Source organism: Lethenteron reissneri, chromosome 5 (genome assembly GCF_015708825.2).
Source record: "Lethenteron reissneri isolate LAM-NWPU_2019-01 chromosome 5, ASM1570882v1, whole genome shotgun sequence".
NCBI lineage: Eukaryota > Metazoa > Chordata > Hyperoartia > Petromyzontiformes > Petromyzontidae > Lethenteron > Lethenteron reissneri.
The window spans coordinates 829,991-850,208 of NC_083783.1; the positions used below are offsets into that span (position 1 = coordinate 829,991).

Genomic DNA, 20,218 nt, shown 5'->3' on the forward strand with positions numbered 1-20,218 from the left:
TGTGTGAGGAGCTCACAAATCCTTGAAAGATGTGGACAAAGTCCCATCGGTGACCTCCGGCAGGCAAGGCTGCATTGCCTGAGTCATGTAGCCTGCATGGCCAGCCACCGCATGCCTAAACAGCTTTTGTTCCGCCGGATCGAGGGGGCTAAACGGGCGCGGTACGGGCTGGAGAAGACATGGAGTGATGTGCTACAGGAGGACTTGGAGCTGAGACCACTTGCGGATGACTGGTACCAGCCGTGTCAAGATCGGCCACTGTGGAGCAGGCTCCTGAAGGACGCTACTGGCCAGTTGGAGGCAGTCACCCTCCAACAACAACGGAGGGCGGAGGAGCGACGCTCACAACAATGAGCGGAGCGCCGGGTGGCTAAAGCACAGAAAGTTGCCACAGTAGGGGCCACAGGTGGTGCATCAGCCAGTCGTCTCAGTCAGTCGACCTGTGCCATCTGGGTTTGCCCAGTGACCTCTTTCCAGCGGGCGTTCGACACTTCACGTGGCCTCAAGGTGCACATAGCCTGGCACAAGCGTTGTTGTGACATCACCGCCACTTAGTGGCGAATGGCGGTTGTTGTTGTTCAGTCTATGTATGTGTGAGTCCATTTGTGCGTGTAACTACATGTGTCTGCCTTTTTCGCCCGGGCAACGCCGGGTACTAACCGCTAGTCGTATATAAATCAGCCCCAAGTACTATACTGAAGAAGCTTGGCTCAATTTATCACTTGGCCTTAAGATTTGCATTGAACTGCCCATATAGGACCCACCACTGCGATCTCTACATTGGATTAACTTCTCTTAATGATCAACGGCTTGCGCATCAGATCTTATTTAGTCATGATGTACTTACAAAAAAATCAGCAGACTACCTGCTGGATCTCCTCACTGTTTCGAAGAACAAATGTGACCTAAGGTCTTCGCTCATTTACCAGCTGCACATTCCTTATTGCTGTACAAATACTGAAGGGCCCTTTATATTGATGTCCACGGGGTCTGGAATGCTATCGCCAATAAACTGCAACTTGGATCACTACCTGTGAGATCTTCACTCAAAACTGCTCTAGAGGAGTTGTACACCCTAGCTGCCACTGCTATTCAGAATGGCCTGAAATCAAATGTATCGTTCCAGATGACCGCTGCAAAGTATGATTTTGAGTTTTGATTATAGTGTACTGATCTGTAAAGGTGTGTTGACATTTTTTGATACTGCTACTGATACTCCTGCTGTTATGGAGTGACTCATGCAGCCAGCTATGGCTTCAAAGTTTGGTCGTACATGTTATGTATATCGTTTATTTGATAAATTTGAATCAGTTCCTATGATCACTGTTACATTGTTTTTATAGCTTTATTTTGCTGATTTTGAAAACGTTTTGGTTTAACCATGTTTGTTTGTTGTAGTAAAGAGTTAGCCTGATAACTTTAATCTAAATTGTCTTATGGTTATTGTTTGACTTGCATCCCACTGGGATTTTTGCACACAGCGTTGAAATACGGTGTTTTTTCTGGAAGACTTTTGCTGTTTTTTCCTGGATTTTTCTGTTGCGTGTAGTCACTTTAAGATGTTTCTTGTTCATGTTATTGTTTGTTGCGGTTGCACCCGGGTCAAGAGCCGCGTGGCTCACAGGGTTATCTATATATATAAAAAGGAAATTTGTGAATGTGTCTGTTCAAAATGTTTAGCATACTTCCCGACATGGAACAAACTTGAAATTTGGCATGTGGGTACTTTCCAGACTGTACACCATGCAAAAATTATAGAAATATACTTTTCTTTTTTTTTGGGGGGGGGGGGGGGGAAGGGGCGGCGGCAATAATGGATATATTTTGCACGGCAAGTGAGCTGTGACGTCACATCTCTGTCATGCCGCTCACATGCGGAAGCGTTACGCAGTGTGCTTGCTGATGTCACGCATTCCCCCCCCAACCCTCCGCGAGTAAAGTGCCATACAAATGTGTTGCAGGTCTAAGGCGTTCTGCGCCCAGCATTAGTTTTTTTTTGCGTTTACTGCCGTACGCACCCTGAAAGTTGCGTGTGTCTGCAGCAAGCGTGTGTATGTATACCTATGGACGCGTGTGTGTGTGTGGGGGGAGTGGTAGTGTAGTGGTTAGCGCGCTGCGCTACGAACCCGACGACCCGAGTTCGATTCCCGCTCATGGCCACCACTGGTGACGATTATTCGAACTGGTCCTGGGCCTCCCCTAGGTCGACTCAGCCTCAAACGAGCAACTGGTGTGGTGTGTGCACATCGCCACTGGGGAGACAAAGGCGGCCAGGCGTGGTGAATCCAAGTCCCGGGCGAAGCCGGGTAGTAAAGCTAGTACCTAATAAATGAAACTGAAGTTGTGGTGTTGTTGGTGGTGTGAATAAAGGGAAAGGAGCGTTGGTGTGAATAAAGAGGCATTTGTTAGCCAAGCTTGTGGTCTCTGCATTTTATGAAGGGCGAGCGCCAGAAAGACACCGTGTGAATGGATGTGGCGGAATAGGAGGGAAAGACATACAAAGACAAAGATCCTCCGTATAAACTTTAACAGATTGAAAGTGATAATTGTTTTTTTACCATTTTTTGTTGCCAGATAAAAGGGTAAAAAAACAATTATCATATTTTTTAATGGCAAATGAGGTTCCAATGGTGTAAATGCTTACCCCGAGCTCTCATACTCTGATGGTGCATTGTCTTTGAGTTGTGCGCCGTTTGGCGTCATGTGGTCCAACACCATGTGAGACGAGGCTCCAAGGAAAGCTGTCTCGGGTGTGGACCAATCAACTTTAAGGACAGTGCATACATTATCAGAGTTATGTTTTTTGTTTGCATTATGACTGCAGGTATTGTGGTCTATGCAAACATGATTCCTTGTAAAAAAAGGTGTCAGTTTTGTTGCCAGATAAAAGGGTAAAATAACAATTATCATATTTTTTACTGGCGAATGAGGTTTCAGATGGTGTAGATTGTAAGTGCTGTTAGCGAGCATGAATGCCGGAACGGCACACAAGGGGGTGGGTGGCCAGCACCATGCCCGGCTGCCTTTGTCTCCCCAGTGGTGATGTTTTTACACACCGCGCCAAGGACTAATTTGAGGCTGAGTCGACCGAAGGGAGGCCCGGGAGGCCCAGGACCAATACATATACAGATAATCGTCACTGGTGTTGGCCATGAGCGGGAATCGAACTCAGGTCGCCGGGTTCGTAGCGTTGCTCGCTAACCGCGAAGTTACCGCTCCCAACCTCCTCTGCCACACACGTGGCCGCGAATGGGTTCACGAGGGCAGCTGGCCCCTCCATCGGGCTCCTCCTACGAGGGCACCGGCGTCGCGGCGCCACTCTCACCTGCAGGAGCGCAGCAAGCAGCACGGGCAGCGGTACTTGGCGAGGGCCTCTGCGCAAACCTCACAGCTGCCCAAGAGCACACACCACAGACACACACCGCAGACACACACCGCAGACACACACCACAGACACACACCACAGACACACACCGAGTTTACCAGGTGAGAACTCTCATCTGGCAAAACAGACCTGGGTCAACAAAAAATTACAAGCGCAAGGGCATAAGAACCAGTGCGTCTCGATGGGTGCGTGTTAATGTGGGGTGCAGCGACCCGAGTTCGATTCCAGCTCACGGCCAACACCAGTGACGAGTATCTGAGTCGGTCCAGAGCCGGTTCTGGGCCGCCCCTAGGTCGACTCAGACTCAAAACGAGTATCTGGTGCGGCGTGTAAACTAATCGCCACTGGGGAGACAAAGGCGGTCGGGCGTGGTGCTGGGCAGCCAACGCCTCGTGTACCGTGTTGGCCTTTATAGGTGCTCGCTAACAGCACTCGCCCCAACAGTCTGTTAAGTTTATGCGGGGGATCTTACTGTCTCTGAGTACTCTCTCTCTGAGTGTCTATGAGTGTGTTTCTCCACCACAATGTCTCTACGAGTCAGCGTGTCTTTATGAGTTTCTCCACGAGAGACGGTGTCTCAATGGGTGTGAGTCTATGGGGAGCGGTAGTGCAGCGGTTAACGCGCTGCGATACGAAACTGTCGATCCGGGTTCGATTCCCACCCACCTCGTGGACCGTGCCGGTCTTCAAAAGTGCTCGCTAACAGCACTTGCCCCAACAGTCAGATTATGCTATACGCGGATTTTTTGTCTTTACGAGAGACGGTGGATCTATGAGTGTGAGTGGATCGATGTGCGTGTCTCTACGAATGGTTCTCAGTGTGTGGGAGTGGTAGTGTAGCGGTTAGCGCGCTGCGCTATGAGCCTGGCGACCCGGGTTTGATTCCCGCTCATGGTCAACACCAGTGACGATTATCTGAACCGGTCCTGGGCCTCCCCTAGGTCGACTCAGCCTCAAATGAGTACCTGGTGTGGTGTGTAAACATCGCCACTGGGGAGACAAAGGCGGTCGGGCGTGGTGCTGGCCACCCACCCCCTCGTGTACTTTTCCGGCCTTCATAGGTACTCGCTAACAGAACTTGCCCCTACAGTCTGTTAAGGCTATACGGGGGTCTTTGTTTTTTTGTGTCTCAGTGTGTCTCTACGAGTCCGAGTTGTCTCTATGAATGCGAGTGTCTGCGAGTGTGAGAGTCTGAGTGTGCCTCTGCGAGTGTCTCTGCCTCTCACCCTTCGTTCTGCTCAGCGTGGTAGCTTATGGGCGCCGCCATTGCTCGCCGTCACGTGATGCGCGGTCGTGGCACGTGGTGACGAGCCTGGCTCCTCCCCTGGGGTCGCCTCTTCCATTTCCGGTAACCGATTAAAAAACCGGTTATCGGTTTTTCTCACGAACTTTATATTGCAAATATATTTAGAGATATTTTTCTTCATAGATATATAGTTGCTGCATACACATATATAGCAAGACATAACGAAGGAAATGTATTTATTTATTTATTTATTCATAAACTAGCTTTACTACCCGGCTTCGCCCGAGACTTGGATTCTTGTCTTGGATTAATACACGGCCGACGCGGAGGGTGGGGGGGGGATGACGTCAGCAGGCACATTGCGTAACGCTGCTGCATGCGGGTGACATCACAGATGGGACGTCACCGCTCACTTGCCGTGCAAAATATATCCATTATTGCGCCCCCCCCCCCAAAATGCAAAAGTCATTTTTTATACTTTTTGCATTGTGTACAGTCTGGATACTCCACACATGCCAAATTTCAAGTTTGTTGCATGTCGAGAAGTATGCTAAACATTTCGAACAGACACATTCACAAATTTCCCTTATATATAGAAAAAATAAAATAAATATTATATGAAGGGAGCTGCCAGTGGTGGAATGCTGACAGCGCAATGGACTTGAGAGTGGACGTTCGATCCCCCCTCCCAGCGCGGCAGTTGAACAAGACAGGGAAGGGTGCGGGCATCCTCGTCTGGCCTAACATGCACAGACTCCATCATCATCATCATCACCACAACCATCACCACCATAACCAATGGTAACACATCACACTCGGTACTCGGCCCAGGACCGGTTGAGATCTACAATAAATAGCTGGAATCGAACTCTGGTCGCCAGGTTCGTAGCGCAGCGCGAACCACTACACTACCGCTTCCCATACAACCACCACCAACCACATTTACAGCCGGTACCAACAAACACCAAGCAAGTGTAAGAAAGCAAACAGCTTTATTACAACGCTCGCTCCGCGAGTCGAAGGGGCAGCACGGCGCCCCAACTGCTGCTGTTGGACCCTCGCGAAGGAAGACCGCGCAGATGAGGGGGTGGCGTCTCCCCTCTGCCCGTGGCGTTATTCATCTTCTCCACAGCGACGCCGATATTATCTTGTTATGCATTACATAATTATGCAGTTGCACTTTGTGTCAGACTAGCACCCATACCCCACAGAGACGGTCTTTGCCTATAAACTTCTGGCAGTTCACCCTAATTGTTTTACACGAGCCTGACCTGTTGACGAGACACTAAATGTCTAAACCAGTCCAGGTATTTGCTTTTATTAAAACAATGGCTCAAGCAAACCTGGCTACTAATGAAACACCAAATGTCAAAACTAGCCCAGTGTTGCTCGTGTTCAATCAACGATGCTGAAGTTCGACGCTACCAGTGTGGCTTTTGGGTGTAAGAAAAATGCGTAAACACATCATGCGTAAACACATCATGCGCAACCTTGACAATTCTGACAGCACCCCTCACACATTCACACACACGGGGCTGGACGCGCATGCTGGGAGCCCGAGGTACATTTTGATTCACCGAGTCTCAAGATCATTTTTCAGGAAGGTGCTGCCAAGTGTTGGCAATAAATTGGTAATGCTGCTGTTGTGTGTGATCCCAAAAGAGTAATTTTCAAGTATTTTTTAGCATTGGGATGTTTGGCCAATGCCAGTAAAAAATTGCTTTGGGAGGAAACCCACACAGAACGGGGAGAATACACAAGCTCCATACAAAAAGGCGTGGAGTTTTGACTGCTGACATTGCGTACAGATCAGCTAATGAATGACGAAACAGACTAAACCCACTTCATCGTTCTTTCGATTTGCACTGGATGTACCATACAGAACCCACCATTGTGATCTGTACTTAAAATCCAATCTCAACATCACTTGATGCAAAAATAAACCTACGTTGGACCCTGTTAATCCAATAAATCCTAATTGACAAATCTGTGCTCTGCTGAGCTAATTCATTAACTCCATTGTCAAATCCAAGACGTCCATCTAATTCCTTTTATCTATCCCAAGAATAAGAATTGGAATACGTGACAAAGCCTTTGAAGTTGCAGCACAACGTTTTGGAACAACCTTGTTTGCTCCCTTCACATCAGAAATCTTAAACAAATATTCTGAAGCAAAAGATTAGTGCTGGATACAGCCATATTTGCCAATGTGATTTATAACTTTGATCCTTAGCCACGTATTGATAGTTACATTTGAATGTTAAATTGTATTGAGGGGCTGCGTGCTGTCTTGGTGTGGTCTGGGACTCATTTTGTAATTTTGCAGCCTTTCCCAAGCTTGGAAACTGATGTACATGACATTTGTACTTATATACTTAATTTTTTATTTAATGGGCAGCACGGTGGCATGATGTTATCTTCCTTGTCTGGTATGCAGGTTGGGGGTTCGATCCCCACCCTGATGCCTGCTGCTATATATTTGGAGTTTGCGTGCCTCTTTCTCCCCGTGGTCACGTGGATTTTTTCTCCGGGTCCTCTGGTTTTTCCGTCCACATTTAGAAACACGCGTTTAGATTTAGATGATTTGGCTGCTATAAGTTCTCACATAAGTCACTTCGTTGAGCTATCACTTTTGAAACGCTAAAAACTCAGTAGGACTTACCTGATAAAATAAAAATGGTTCAATTTTGTAGATTTTTTTGTGATTTTGCTTACCTTTCTAATACTTTGCACTCCTATCGTGTTTCTGTTTTGTTTGTTAATGTAACGTTCTGACTTGCCCTTACTGGACATTGCGAAAAAGAGCTTCATAGCTCATTGGATTCCTATAAATAAATATTCTGATTCTAAAACCCAGGCGCGCTTTCTTGCCGTGAGGGACGTCACCACTGCGCTGCCAACCAGCCGCCCTGGAGAATTTAATCTGACAGTCAACAGAGTTCTGGCGCAAGCTGGCTCAGGCCAGCTCAGGCTCTTTAAGAGACCGTCTTGCTGAGGTTGGAGAAGCCTATGCCGACGCACGTGAGCAGGACCTTGTCGCCTCCCTTCTTGTCTCCCTCCTCGACCGCGCGCGGCTCCAGCTTGAACGTGACAGAGAAGTAGTCCCGCAGGTGGCGGAGGAACCCGACTCTGCCGGAAGGGAACGGAGAGATGGGGGCGCAGCACGCGCGCGGTTTTAAACGGCCGGCACCAACCCGTTTCGGAGGGGGGGGGGAGGGTGTTCTCCGCGCTCGTTGCAGAGGTTAGCGATCTAAACCTGCTGGGCCGCCCTGGTTAATACTGCGGTCATAGTCTCACAGATTGACCATAAAAATTATTCCGTCAAGCCATCCTCTTCGCTCGCGGTGGACGTTAAAAAGATCCCGCGATGTCATTCGAAACGAATGGGCCATCGTGTACCCAGCTTGTTGACCCAGGAAAGCCACATGGAGTCCCAAGGCTGTTTTTCAGAAGGGTCCTGGGGGCGGGGGCAATGTTTCTGCTGCTGTGTTTGTGATCTCGATTGAGTCAATTTCGGTGGCATTTTTCGAATTTGGCAAACTTTTGACCGCGACGCCTACACGCAATGGTCTACTTGAATTCTAACGGCTTAGCAAAGCACTCAACGTGGATTGCACTTAGCAACATGGCCCCACAACTGGAAGACTTACAGCCGTCTGTGAAAAATGGCGCCTTTGTGACATGGCTGCGCAACACACGCTTCGCTTAACCAGGACTGGCCTCCACCAGCCTGGTGTAGGCCATGTGGAGGGGATCTCCGTGTTGGACATCTGTGAATACTAGATGTCTGTGAAAAATATATTTATAGCTCACCGGATTCCTCCAGTAGAAATATTCTGATTTGTGTGTGCACACTCACGTGTGTGGAGAAAGAGGGCCCAGAAGGAGCTTTGACACATCCTGCTGGCCCAGGGCCATGAATAGGAGCGCCAGACTCTGATTGGTCGAGTCCACACACCCGCCCTAAACACGACACAGCCACATCGTCACGTTAAAGATCGTCGTCAAGTTGTAAGTGCGCATGTATATGTTGAACTTCTTTCTCGTCGTACGTAGCCAACCGTGGTCATCGGAGGTGCATGGGGGAAGGACAACAAACTAAACACAAAAAGCAGTTCAAAATAAGTTTGCAATCTAGATGATTAAAAGTGCATAGCTCCTTGAGGCAGTGGGTTCGTTTCCCATCTTTCTTTCCCCTGCTTTTTATAACCGGTTTAGTTTGTTGACCGTGTGTATGTTCATCACAATGCAATCTAATGGGCCCGCGCATTGCCTCAATAAAAGAAAAGTGCATAGCTCCTGCGACTTCCTAATATCGGAAGAGTGTTCCAGACGGCCGCTGAAGTGCATCCAAATGCGAGCGATGGCGGCGACCGTCTTTGATCGAAGGCCAGCCTAAAGCCGCTGTTGCCGGGAGGATGTCCGGAGTTTGTGCGATGATGCTTTATGCTCCCTCTCCCAGGCAACAACATTCATCGTGGTCTCCTCACACCAAGGGGCATTCTTTTTTTCAAAACACAGATGCCAAGCCAGGACCCAAAAGCCACAAAATGTAAAACGGTAAGCGCCACCCAGCAATACCAACGTTGATCACAAAGTGTATTGGGAGGTATTGGCAGTACACCGTTGCAGCATAACACACCAGTCCTCATAAAACAGTCTGAAATCTAAATTTTAATCAGCAAATCTGTTATCAATTTACCAGTGATTTGGGTCTGTTAAAATCGAGGAACCGTCCGACCAAGTCAGGGCACGAGGAGTCAAATCTGCCTATGGAGCACGGAGCAGCCAATCGTTATCAGGCTGGATGCTGCTATATGGCAACAGACTGTGAAGCTTTGTGTTCAGCCGCTCACGTAACGTTTGTCTTCCGACTGACTCGACATTGTGGGAACTGATTTTGATGCACCACCCCGCAGGATTATCTGACCGGGGTTACGAATCACGGGAAAGAAAATATTTTTTTCCGAAAATTTGTATTTAATTTTTTTATACCGAGCACCGCCAGTGCACCGCCAGTTCACCACCAATACGTGAATTTGTTGATGTGGCATTGCCAGTGGCGCCTTATATAACTGGGATCCCATAACATTTTAAAAATACATTTTTCAACAGGGCCCCCCCGGGCATAAACTCGTGCAGTCTCCGACTCTTATCACCCATGCGCCATCACCTCTCTACCCCCCCCCCGCCTCTCTGTGTGCTATGAAGAAGAGCCATTGCTCAAAACGTCGCCGATTATAATTTTTTCTTTCAAGGCCCCCCCACGGTGTTATTGAGAAATGCGTTGAGAACTTTTCAAAGTTATAATTACGAAGAGTTAACGCGTTTCTTCTACTGAGCAAGGTTATCATGGGGGAAGGAGGGGGGGAAAGAGACGATGATTGTGATTATGGCAGAGGGAATTTCCGAGTGGAGCAGTGAGAGGGAAGCAGGAGAAAGAGAAATCAGCTGAACTTTAGTGTGGCGAGTGAGTGGGTGATGTCGCAGTTAGCGCACTTACGGCCAACAGTGGCGATTATCTGAACCAGTCCTGGGCCTCTTCTAGGTCGACACGGCATCAAATGAGTACCTGGTTCAGTGTGTGTAAACATCGCCACTCGCGAGACAAAGGCAGCCGGGCGTGGAGCTGGCCACCCACCCCCTTCATAGGTGCTCGCTTATACCGCCCTTGCCCCAACAGTATGTCAAGGCTATACGGGGGATTTTTGTCTTTGTTGTTGTAACCTGCAGTGTGGTGAGAGGGCAAGTGGGTGAGTGTTAAATTTCAATTTAAAGCTTTCGTGACTGCAGGGATTCATCTTCTTGGTTCTTTCGGTAAAGTCACGTAGAAGGGAAGTAATAAAATAATAAAAATAAAACATAATAAAATAATTCTCACGACGTTTCGGCCACAATGCAAGCAGCCGTCCTCAGGTGAAGAACATGTCTGTCGATAAGATTATGTTTTATTTTTATTATTTTATTACTTCCCTTCTACGTGACTTTACCGAAAGAACCAAGAAGATGGGTGAGTGTTGTTGTTGTGAGCTGTCGTGTGTGGATGAGATAAAACAGTATCTGATAGACCGAGTTCTCAAGACAGGTGGAGGAATCAATGGGTGAAGGATAAGGGAACGGCAACCATGGTAGTCGCGATGGGGCGAGCGGCCACCGGTGAGTGAGTGACTGGAGTGAATCGGTGAATTCTGTGGAGTGCAGTGAGGCAGGAGCTCGGTGCTGCACCCTGCGTGAGTGCAGCAACAGAAGCAGGATTGCATCTCAGGCCACGTGTCTGCTCTGTGTGGCAGCAGCAGCGATTGTTCAGTCAGAGACGAAGGCTTCAGCGACGGCTCCGTGGAGGTGGTGGGTCACACCAGTTCTTGAGATCCACATTCTTCATCAAGGCTCACCTCAGGCTCAGCTCTGGCTCAAGCGAGCTGGCTGAAAGCTATGCACTTGAGCCAGCTCTGAGCCAGCTCTGAGCCTGGTCCCAGGCACACTCAGGCTTCTCATGAGCTGTCTGTACTTAAGTATGCTGAACTTATTTCGAACCGTACGTAGCCAACCATGCTCACCAGAGGTGCGGGGGAACGACGACAAACTAATCAGATTCAAAAGTGCGTAGCTCCAGTGGTTTCCTAATACAGTGGTACCTCGGTATATGTCGTTAATTTGTTCCAGAAGGTAGGACTTATACCGAAAATGACGTATACCAAAGAATTTTTCCCATAAGAAATAAAGGCAAAGGAAATAATCCGTTCCAGAGTATAAGAAACGATATTTTATATGGCATATTATACATTAATGAGGTGTGTATAAAATAATTTAGACACTACTTATTACTAAAATGCATAAATTAAAATAAATGCATAAATAAATAAAATTAACATCACTTTACCTTGCTGAGAGGAGTTGATAGCCTACGAGGATGGTGGTGAGGAACGGAGTATACGCGGGTACGCGGTGACTCATCCCGATCCATACAAGTTCTAGCAAGCACGTCGTATCCCAAGCAAGACATCGTATCCCAAGACATTTTTTTCTCGTCAAAACACGACGTATACCAAATTCGACGTATTCCAAAGCGGTCATATACCGAGGTATGACTGTATCTGAGCAGGAGCCGGAGCCCGAGCCATGGCTGAGCCACCCACGCCCCTCTGGAAGCGGCCAAGTAGCTCCACCCCGAGGCCGAGCCACGACTGAGAACCCGCGCCAGGGGCATTCACCGAGGTCACTGTCGCGGCGATACCTCACACTGTTTGTGGAGCCCCGGGTGATGCGCAGGAGGAGCAACGCCGCCACTCACCCTGTAGATCTCCTCCAGCAGCAGCCGGGCGCAGTCCCCGCCCAGGTCCTCCGGGATGCTGGGGGGGCCTTCTCCCCCCGGAGTGGAGGTTGACTCCGCACTCAGGAAACACCCCTCTGTGGTTTCGGCGACGAGCGAGATCCCGAACCCCGGCGACCTGAGGGAGCGGAGCCGTGTCGTCACCGCCATGCCCAAGAAAGCCTTTGCCGGAAGGGCTTTTCCAAGTTTTCACAGTAGTAAGGGGGAAGGGGCGATGTTTCGTCATCCCAATTGATTAATTTCTGGTGTTATTTTTCATGACACCGGAACACAATGGCCTCCTCAAATATTTATGTATACTGGAGGAATCCGATGAGCTACAAAGCTCTTTTCTCACAGATGTCCAGGAGGACATGAATGATGCCACGGCCTCTTTCACGTCCAATGCGAATTAAGACAGCAAACGGTATTTTACGGTTAATCCATCTGCAGTAATAACCGAGATGGCCTGCCGGAGTTGAACCACGAACCTCTACAAGGAGCGGCGAACACGCTACCGCTGGGACGCATCACTGCCTGGCACCTGTGGAGGCGGTCGGGGGTGGTGCTGGCGGCGGTGTGTGTGACTGGGAGGCGGTCGGGGTGGTGCTGGCGGCGGTGTGTGTGACTGGGAGGCGGTCGGGGTAGTGCTGGCGCCCGTGTGTGTGACTGGGAGGCTGTCGGGGTGGTGCTGGCGCCCGTGTGTGTGACTGGGAGGCTGTCGGGGTGGTGCTGGCGCCCGTGTGTGTGACTGGGAGGCTGTCGGGGTGGAGCTGGCGCCCGTGTGTGTGACTGGGAGGCGGTCGGGGTGGCGCTGGCGCCCGTGTGTGTGACTGGGAGGCTGTCGGGGTGGTGCTGGCGCCCGTGTGTGTGACTGGGAGGCTGTCGGAGTGGCGCTGGCGCCCGTGTGTGTGACTGGGAGGCTGTCGGGGTGGCGCTGGCGCCCGTGTGTGTGACTGGGAGGCTGTCGGGGTGGCGCTGGCGCCCGTGTGTGTGACTGGGAGGCTGTCGGAGTGGTGCTGGCGCCCGTGTGTGTGACTGGGAGGCTGTCGGAGTGGTGCTGGCACCCGTGTGTGTGACTGAGAGGCTGTCGGGGTGGTGCTGGCGCCCGTGTGTGTGACTGGGAGGCTGTCGGGGTGGCGCTGGCGCCCGTGTGTGTGACTGGGAGGCTGTCGGGGTGGCGCTGGCGCCCGTGTGTGTGACTGGGAGGCTGTCGGGGTGGCGCTGGCGCCCGTGTGTGTGACTGGGAGGCTGTCGGGGTGGTGCTGGCGCCCGTGTGTGTGACTGGGAGGCGGTCGGGGTGGCGCTGGCGCTCGTGTGTGTGACTGGGAGGCTGTGGGGGTGGCGCTGGTGCCCATGTGTGTGACTGGGAGGCTGTCGGGGTGGCGCTGGTGCCCATGTGTGTGACTGGGAGGCGGTCGGAGTGGTGCTGGCACCCGTGTGTGTGACTGGGAGGCGGTCGGAGTGGTGCTGGCACCCGTGTGTCTGACTGGGAGGCTGTCGGGGTGGCGCTGGTGCCCATGTGTGTGACTGGGAGGCTGTCGGGGTGGTGCTGGCGGCCGTGTGTGTGACTGGGAGGCGGTTGGGGTGGTGCTGGCGGCCGTGTGTGTGACTGGGAGGCAGTCGGGGTGGTGCTGGCGCCCGTGTGTGTGACTGGGAGGCGGTCGGGGTGGTGCTGGCACCCGTGTGTGTGACTGGGAGGCTGTCGGGGTGGTGCTAGCACCCGTGTGTGTGACTGGGAGGCGGTCGGGGTGGTGTTGGCACCCGTGTGTGTGACTGGGAGGCGGTCGGGGTGGCGCTGGCGCCCGTGTGTGTGACTGGGAGGCTGTCGGGGTGGCGCTGGCGCCCGTGTGTGTGACTGGGAGGCTGTCGGGGTGGCGCTGGCGCCCGTGTGTGTGACTGGGAGGCTGTCGGGGTGGTGCTGGCGCCCGTGTGTGTGACTGGGAGGCGGTCGGGGTGGCGCTGGCGCTCGTGTGTGTGACTGGGAGGCTGTCGGGGTGGCGCTGGTGCCCATGTGTGTGACTGGGAGGCTGTCGGGGTGGCGCTGGTGCCCATGTGTGTGACTGGGAGGCGGTCGGAGTGGTGCTGGCACCCGTGTGTGTGACTGGGAGGCGGTCGGAGTGGTGCTGGCACCCGTGTGTCTGACTGGGAGGCTGTCGGGGTGGCGCTGGTGCCCATGTGTGTGACTGGGAGGCTGTCGGGGTGGTGCTGGCGGCCGTGTGTGTGACTGGGAGGCGGTTGGGGTGGTGCTGGCGGCCGTGTGTGTGACTGGGAGGCGGTCGGGGTGGCGCTGGCGCCCGTGTGTGTGACTGGGAGGCGGTCGGGGTGGTGCTGGCGCCCGTGTGTGTGACTGGGAGGCTGTCGGGGTGGCGCTGGCGCCCGTGTGTGTGACTGGGAGGCTGTCGGGGTGGTGCTGGCGCCCGTGTGTGTGACTGGGAAGCTGTCGGGGTGGTGCTGGCGCCCGTGTATGACTGGGAGGCGGTCGGGGTGGCGCTGGCGCCCGTGTGTGTGACTGGGAGGCTGTCGGGGTGGCGCTGGTGCTCATGTGTGTGACTGGGAGGCGGTCGGGGTGGCGCTGGCACCCGTGTGTGTGACTGGGAGGCGGTCGGGATGGTGCTGGCGCCCGTGTGTGTGACTGGGAGGCGGTCGGGGTGGTGCTGGCGCCCGTGTGTGTGACTGGGAGGCGGTCGGGGTGGCGCTGGCACCCGTGTGTGTGACTGGGAGGTGGTCGGGGTAGTGCTGGCGCCCGTGTGTGTGACTGGGAGGCGGTCGGGGTGGTGCTGGCGCCCGTGTGTGTGACTGGGAGGCAGTTGGGGTGGTGCTGGCGCCCGTGTGTGTGACTGGGAGGCGGTCGGGGTGGTGCTGGCACCCGTGTGTGTGACTGGAAGGCTGTCGGGGTGGTGCTAGCACCCGTGTGTGTGACTGGGAGGCGGTCGGGGTGGTGTTGGCACCCGTGTGTGTGACTGGGAGGCGGTCGGGGTGGTGCTGGCGCCCGTGTGTGTGACTGGGAGGCGGTCGGGGTAGTGCTGGCGCCCGTGTGTGTGACTGGGAGGCGGTCGGGGTGGTGCTGGCGCCCGTGTGTGTGACTGGGAGGCTGTCGGGGTGGCGCTGGCGCCCGTGTGTGTGACTGGGAGGCGGTCGGGGTAGTGCTGGCGCCCGTGTGTGTGACTGGGAGGCGGTCGGGGTGGTGCTGGCGCCCGTGTGTGTGACTGGGAGGCGGTCGGGGTGGCGCTGGCGCCCGTGTGTGTGACTGAGGGTCTTGCCTCCCCGCCTGTGCCCCCTTGCGGTGGTCCGTGTGGATGTAGATGTCGGGTAGGAAGCGGTTGAGGACTCCGCGTGCCGCTTCCACCAGGCGGTTGGACACTTGGGGAGACACCCGCGTGCCGAAGCTGTGGCGCACGCTAAGGAAATTAACCTCGCTAACAACAGACAATGAGTGGTGGTGGTTAGCGGTGGTGGATAGTGCTGGTTTGGAGTGGTGGTGGTGGTTGTTAGTGCTGGCTGGTGAGTAGTGCTGGTAAACACTGGTTGGTGAGTGGTACTGGTGAGTGTTGGCTGGTGAGTGCTGGCTGGTGAGTGGTGGTGGTGAGCGATGGTCGTGAGCAGTGGTGGTGGTTAGTGCTGGCTGGTGAGTGGTGCTGGTGAGTGCTAGCTGGTGAGTGGTGGTGGTGGGCAGTGGTGGTGAGCGGTGATGGTGGTTAGTGCTGGATGGTGAGTGGTGGTGGCTAGTGCTGGCTGGTGAGTGGTGGTGAGGACTCGCTGGTGATTGATACTGGTGAGTGTTGGCTGGTGAGTGCTGACTGGTGAGTGCTGGTGGTGAGTGCTGGTGGGTGAGCAGGATACGCCACTCCGCGGATGCGCTTAATCTTCCCCGGCTGCGTGAGCTGCAGGGGCTTGAGGTGGCGCCGCACAGGGCAGCAGAACAGCACCAACCCCCCACCTCCCGGGGCCATGCCCCTCCGCAGCACCTACACACGGGGAGCGACACACACGGAGTGACACACGTGGGGAGCCATGAGCACGGAGCGACACACTCACTCACACAGTACAAGGTGAGAACATATAAACTGCACACAGAACGGTGCCTGATATGGGAATCGAACCCAGGTGTTGTGTTCGCGCTGTGCACCACAACGTGGCCTCGTTTACCTGCAGATCCAGTCCGACCTCCCCAATCCCGAACCGGCGGAGCAGAGGCAGCGCCGTGGCCTTGATCACATCCACCTACATGGGAGAGGTGGCGACGTCATGACACCACACACATCGACGTCACACCACACGGCGACATCACGACAACACGTGCACCGAAGTGGTGACGTCAACCAACGAGAAGAGATGGGCTGATGTGGTACAGGAGAATGTGGCACTGAGTGGAATTGGCGATGGCTAGTACCAGCGATGTCAAGATCAGCCTCTGTGGAGGAGGCTCGAGACAAATGCTACTCAACAATTGGGAGGAAGTCGCCCTCCAACAACCGCAGAGGAGCAAATGCTCACGAGCAGAGCGCCAGGTGGTAAAACACAGCACAGTGGGGGAGCGCAGGTGTGCATCTTCCAGTCAAATTTGAAGCCTTCGACGCTTCACATTGACTGAAAGTGCACCTAGCCTTGTTACGATTGGCGGCTGTTGTTGTTTTGCGCGTGCGTGTGTGTGCTTCTGTGCGTGTGACGCACGGAGGGGTCGTGCGTGCCACTGGTCGCGCCCGCTAGCGAGGCTCTCAGTGGCGTCTTGCAAAACGGCGCCAGGCAGAGCAGCGCCTCCAGGAAGTAGCCGACGCTGCGTGAGGCCGGACACTCGTGCTCCACGGGGCCACCCCACAGCAACCCGGGATGGAAGCGCAACATCGTGCCTACACAAAGACAAAGATCCCCCGTATAGCCTTAAAATACTGTTGGGGCAAGTGTTGTTAGCGAGTACCTATGAAGGCCGGTACGGCACATGAGGGGGTGGGTGGCCAGCACCACGCCCGACTGCCTTTGTCTCCCCAGTGGCAATGTTTACACATCGCACCGGGTACTCATTTGCGGCTGAGTCGACCTAGGGGAGGCCTAGAACCGGCTCAGATAATCGTCACTGGTGTTGGCCGTGAGCGGGAATAAAACTCTGGTCACTGAGTTCGTAGCATATTCCAGCACTAACCACTACACTACCGCTCTCCACACACAAGCGCATGCAGTTTAGGAACGTGGGTCACGAATGAAAACAGAGAACAAAAACCTAAAGCGTGCGCAAAGCACGGATAAACAACGCGCTTAGAATTATATAAAGACGCGAGGAACTGGTGGATGATTGACAGTGCACGGGGTTAATGACAATTGGTTCTTTACCCTTCTATCTGGCAACAAAACTGACACCTTTTTGCAAGGATAGAAGGGTAAAGAACCAATTATCATATTTTTACTGGCAAATGAGGTCCCCATAGTGGGGTTAATGACGTCACCCAAACTCGAGAGACGCGAATTGCGGGGCTTGTGCGGGACGCACCACGGCTGCACGGGACGATGGTGAAGACTAACAACGGAATGGCGGCCGAGGATGGTACAACGCGCTCGAGAAGGGGCGTCCACCGAGGAGGTGGAGCGGTAAGCACTGCTGGCTACGTACGGTGCAAAATAAGTTCAACATAGAGAACATGCAGATGCCGACAGCTTGGGGAGGCCTTCATTCAGAAGTGGATAGACCATGGCTGACAACGATGGCGATGATTATCACGAAGGCGACTCCAGCCCACCTGTCTCGTTGATGTCGATGCGGGAGCCGTTTGTGATCTTGTCCAGCAATCGAATGAGACTGACTTCAAAATCTGGAGAAAAACACGGGGAAGTTAATTCGCTCGTGGCAGTGGCAACCCTGCTGAGTTACAACTTCTCAAAAGCATTATACTGGTAGGAACGAAGTGGACCAGCCTACAATAGATTATTTCGTCCGTCCGTCCGTCCGTGTAGCAACATCGCCCCCTACTGCAAACACTTGGCAGGACCCTACAAAAACCTTTAGACTCAGTGGGGCTTTCCTGGCTAAACAAGTGTAATAATACATTATGTTTATATTATTTGGTTATTCGTTCCTACCAGCCCACCCCGCAGGGTCCTGTTTTTATTTTACCAGGTAAGGCCCACCGAGCTCTGTAGCTCTTTCAGAGGCGACCTGGCCACAAATGACAGCTCAACAAAGTGGCTCACGACGTGGACATTTATAACAGCCAAATACTCTAAATGCGTGATGTTGATTCTAAATGTGGAGTAAACAACCGGAGGACTCGGAGAAAATTACACGCGATCACGGGCAGAGAGACACGCAAACTACAAATATACAACAGGCGTCACGGTCGAACCAACGATCTCCTGAATACCAGACGCGGGAGATAACGTCTGGCCACAGTGGGGCCCACGTATCCCAGTGTCTCCGCGGAGTCTCACGCTCGGGATCTCACTCCCTCCTCCACCTCCTCACCCGCCAGCCCCGGCTCGGAGCCCCGCGCCCTCACGGCGCTGATGGTCACGCTGCGGCCGCTCAGCACGGAGAGGACGAGGCGCGGCCTGAGCCACGCGGAGCCCGAGTATCGGAGGCGAGACTCCATGGAGACGAGCGAGACGCAGGGCGAATGAGAGAGGCGCGGGGAGACGCGGGGAGCCAGGGGAGACGGAGAGGCACGTGGCGGCGCGTACAGTAACAACCACGTGTGGCGCCGTGGGGTCAGAGGTCGCGTGACGTCACGGCCCGCGCGGCTAACCCCGTCTCCACGGGGTCGCCGCGATATATCGCGATATACAGTACATCGTGTTGTATACAGTACATCGTGTTATATACAGTGCATCGTGTTATATACAGTACATCGTGTTATATACAGTACATCGTGTAATATACAGTGCATCGTGTTATATACAGTACATCGTGATATATACAGTGCATCGTGTTATATACAGTACATCGTGATATATACAGTACATCGTGATATATACAGTACATCGTGTTATATACAGTACATCGTGTAATATACAGTGCATCGTGTTATATACAGTACATCGTGTTATATACAGTACATCGTGTTATATCGCGATACGTCGCTTTATACTGTGGGGTATTTTGTGATATGCGTCAATGTTTCGTGCGAAATGGTGATATCTTGTGCTATATCGCTCAATATTATATCGTTCTGTACCGTGCGATGTCGCGATATGTCGCGTGCTACGTCGTTTCATTGCGCGTCTTGCTCGCTGCTGCGGCAGTGCCGCGGATGTCGCTGCCCGCGCCGCGAGCCCCCGGGGAGGCCGCGAGCCCCCGGGGGGGCCGCGAGCCCCCGGGGGGGCCGCGAGCCCCCGGGGGGGCCGCGAGCCCCCGGGGGGGCCGCGAGCCCCCGGGGGGGCCGCGAGCCCCCGGGGGGGGGCGCCGCCGACGGTGAAGACGCCGCAGCTGCTGACCACAGACGCCGTGAAGCTCCCTGCCCGTGTGTGGGCGTCCAGGAGCAGTCACCCTCCGTGTAACTTATTCATTAAATGGCCAATTGCACTTTCACGTGTAGAGAGGACTGCAGAGCTTGGAGGGGAGTAATTTATCGCCGGCTCCTCGCTGCTGAACTGTTGCCGTCTGTGGTTCTTCTTCCCGGCGCCCCCGGGAGCGAGCGGCGTCATTGCGACGGCGCTAACGAGCCGACACGATCGATACAACAACAACGACACGGAGTGAACGAAGAGGGCAAATAAACATTTATTAGAAGACGGCGGATGCGAAGTGACACGCGTGGCGCCTGACGAGCGGCAAGACGTCGACGACTTCGGGGGGGGAGGGTCGTGGGGTCCATCCCGACCCTGACGCCTGCTGCTGCTGCTGGATATTTGGAGTTTGCGTGTCTTTCTCTCTCTCTGTGGCCTTAATCTAAGTTGTCTTGTGGTTGTTGTTGTTGTTGTTTGACTTTCATGGGTTTATTTTGGTGATTTCGAAAAGTGTATTGGTTTAGCCATGTTTGTGTTGTTGTAGTACAGAGTTAGACTGATGGCCTTAATCTAAGCTGTCTTGTGGTTGTTGTTGTCTGACTTGCATCCCACTGAGATTTTTGCACAGCGTTTGTGTACGGTGTTTTTCTGCAATATTTTTGCTGTCTTTTCTTGGATTTTCTGTTTGCACTTAGTCACATATTCACTTTAAGATGTTTTTTGTTCATGTTTTGTTTTTTGTTTGTTGCGGTTGCACCCGATTCAAGAGCTGAATGGCTCACAGGGCTATACCTAATAAATGAACTTGAACTTTCTCCTCCACGTTTAGAATCAACGTCACGCG

At 53.2% G+C, this 20,218-nt stretch overlaps 2 protein-coding genes across 4 annotated transcripts in view; both read right to left on the minus strand.

Moving 5' to 3' along the window:
- The window catches only part of ZNHIT6 (zinc finger HIT-type containing 6), a 41,574-nt gene extending 36,855 nt beyond the window's left edge, over positions 1 to 4,719 (minus strand). For both annotated transcript variants that reach the window (XM_061565894.1, XM_061565893.1), the window contains exons 1-2: positions 4,612 to 4,719; positions 3,326 to 3,391 (exon numbers count right to left, since the gene is read on the minus strand). In XM_061565894.1, coding sequence (XP_061421878.1) covers positions 3,326 to 3,391; positions 4,612 to 4,652 — 107 coding nt within the window. In that variant the 5' untranslated portion in view covers positions 4,653 to 4,719. The remainder of the gene's footprint in view (positions 1 to 3,325; positions 3,392 to 4,611) is intronic.
- An 887-nt stretch (positions 4,720 to 5,606) lies between these two features.
- Positions 5,607 to 19,215, minus strand: RCL1 (RNA terminal phosphate cyclase like 1). Of its 2 annotated transcripts, none has more exons than XM_061565923.1 (9): positions 19,104 to 19,215; positions 17,673 to 17,744; positions 16,615 to 16,790; positions 16,090 to 16,164; positions 15,784 to 15,908; positions 15,204 to 15,329; positions 11,923 to 12,079; positions 8,491 to 8,594; positions 5,607 to 7,760 (listed from the first exon to the last, which is right to left on the minus strand). In XM_061565923.1, the coding sequence occupies exons 1-9, from the start codon at positions 19,141 to 19,143 to the stop codon at positions 7,607 to 7,609; spliced, it is 1,029 nt and encodes a 342-aa protein (XP_061421907.1). In that variant the 5' UTR covers positions 19,144 to 19,215; the 3' UTR covers positions 5,607 to 7,606. The 2 variants fall into 2 exon arrangements, with proteins under 2 accessions (XP_061421907.1, XP_061421901.1); XM_061565917.1 differs by lacking the exon at positions 19,104 to 19,215 and adding an exon at positions 18,395 to 18,639.
- Between the last annotated feature and the right edge of the window lie 1,003 nt (positions 19,216 to 20,218).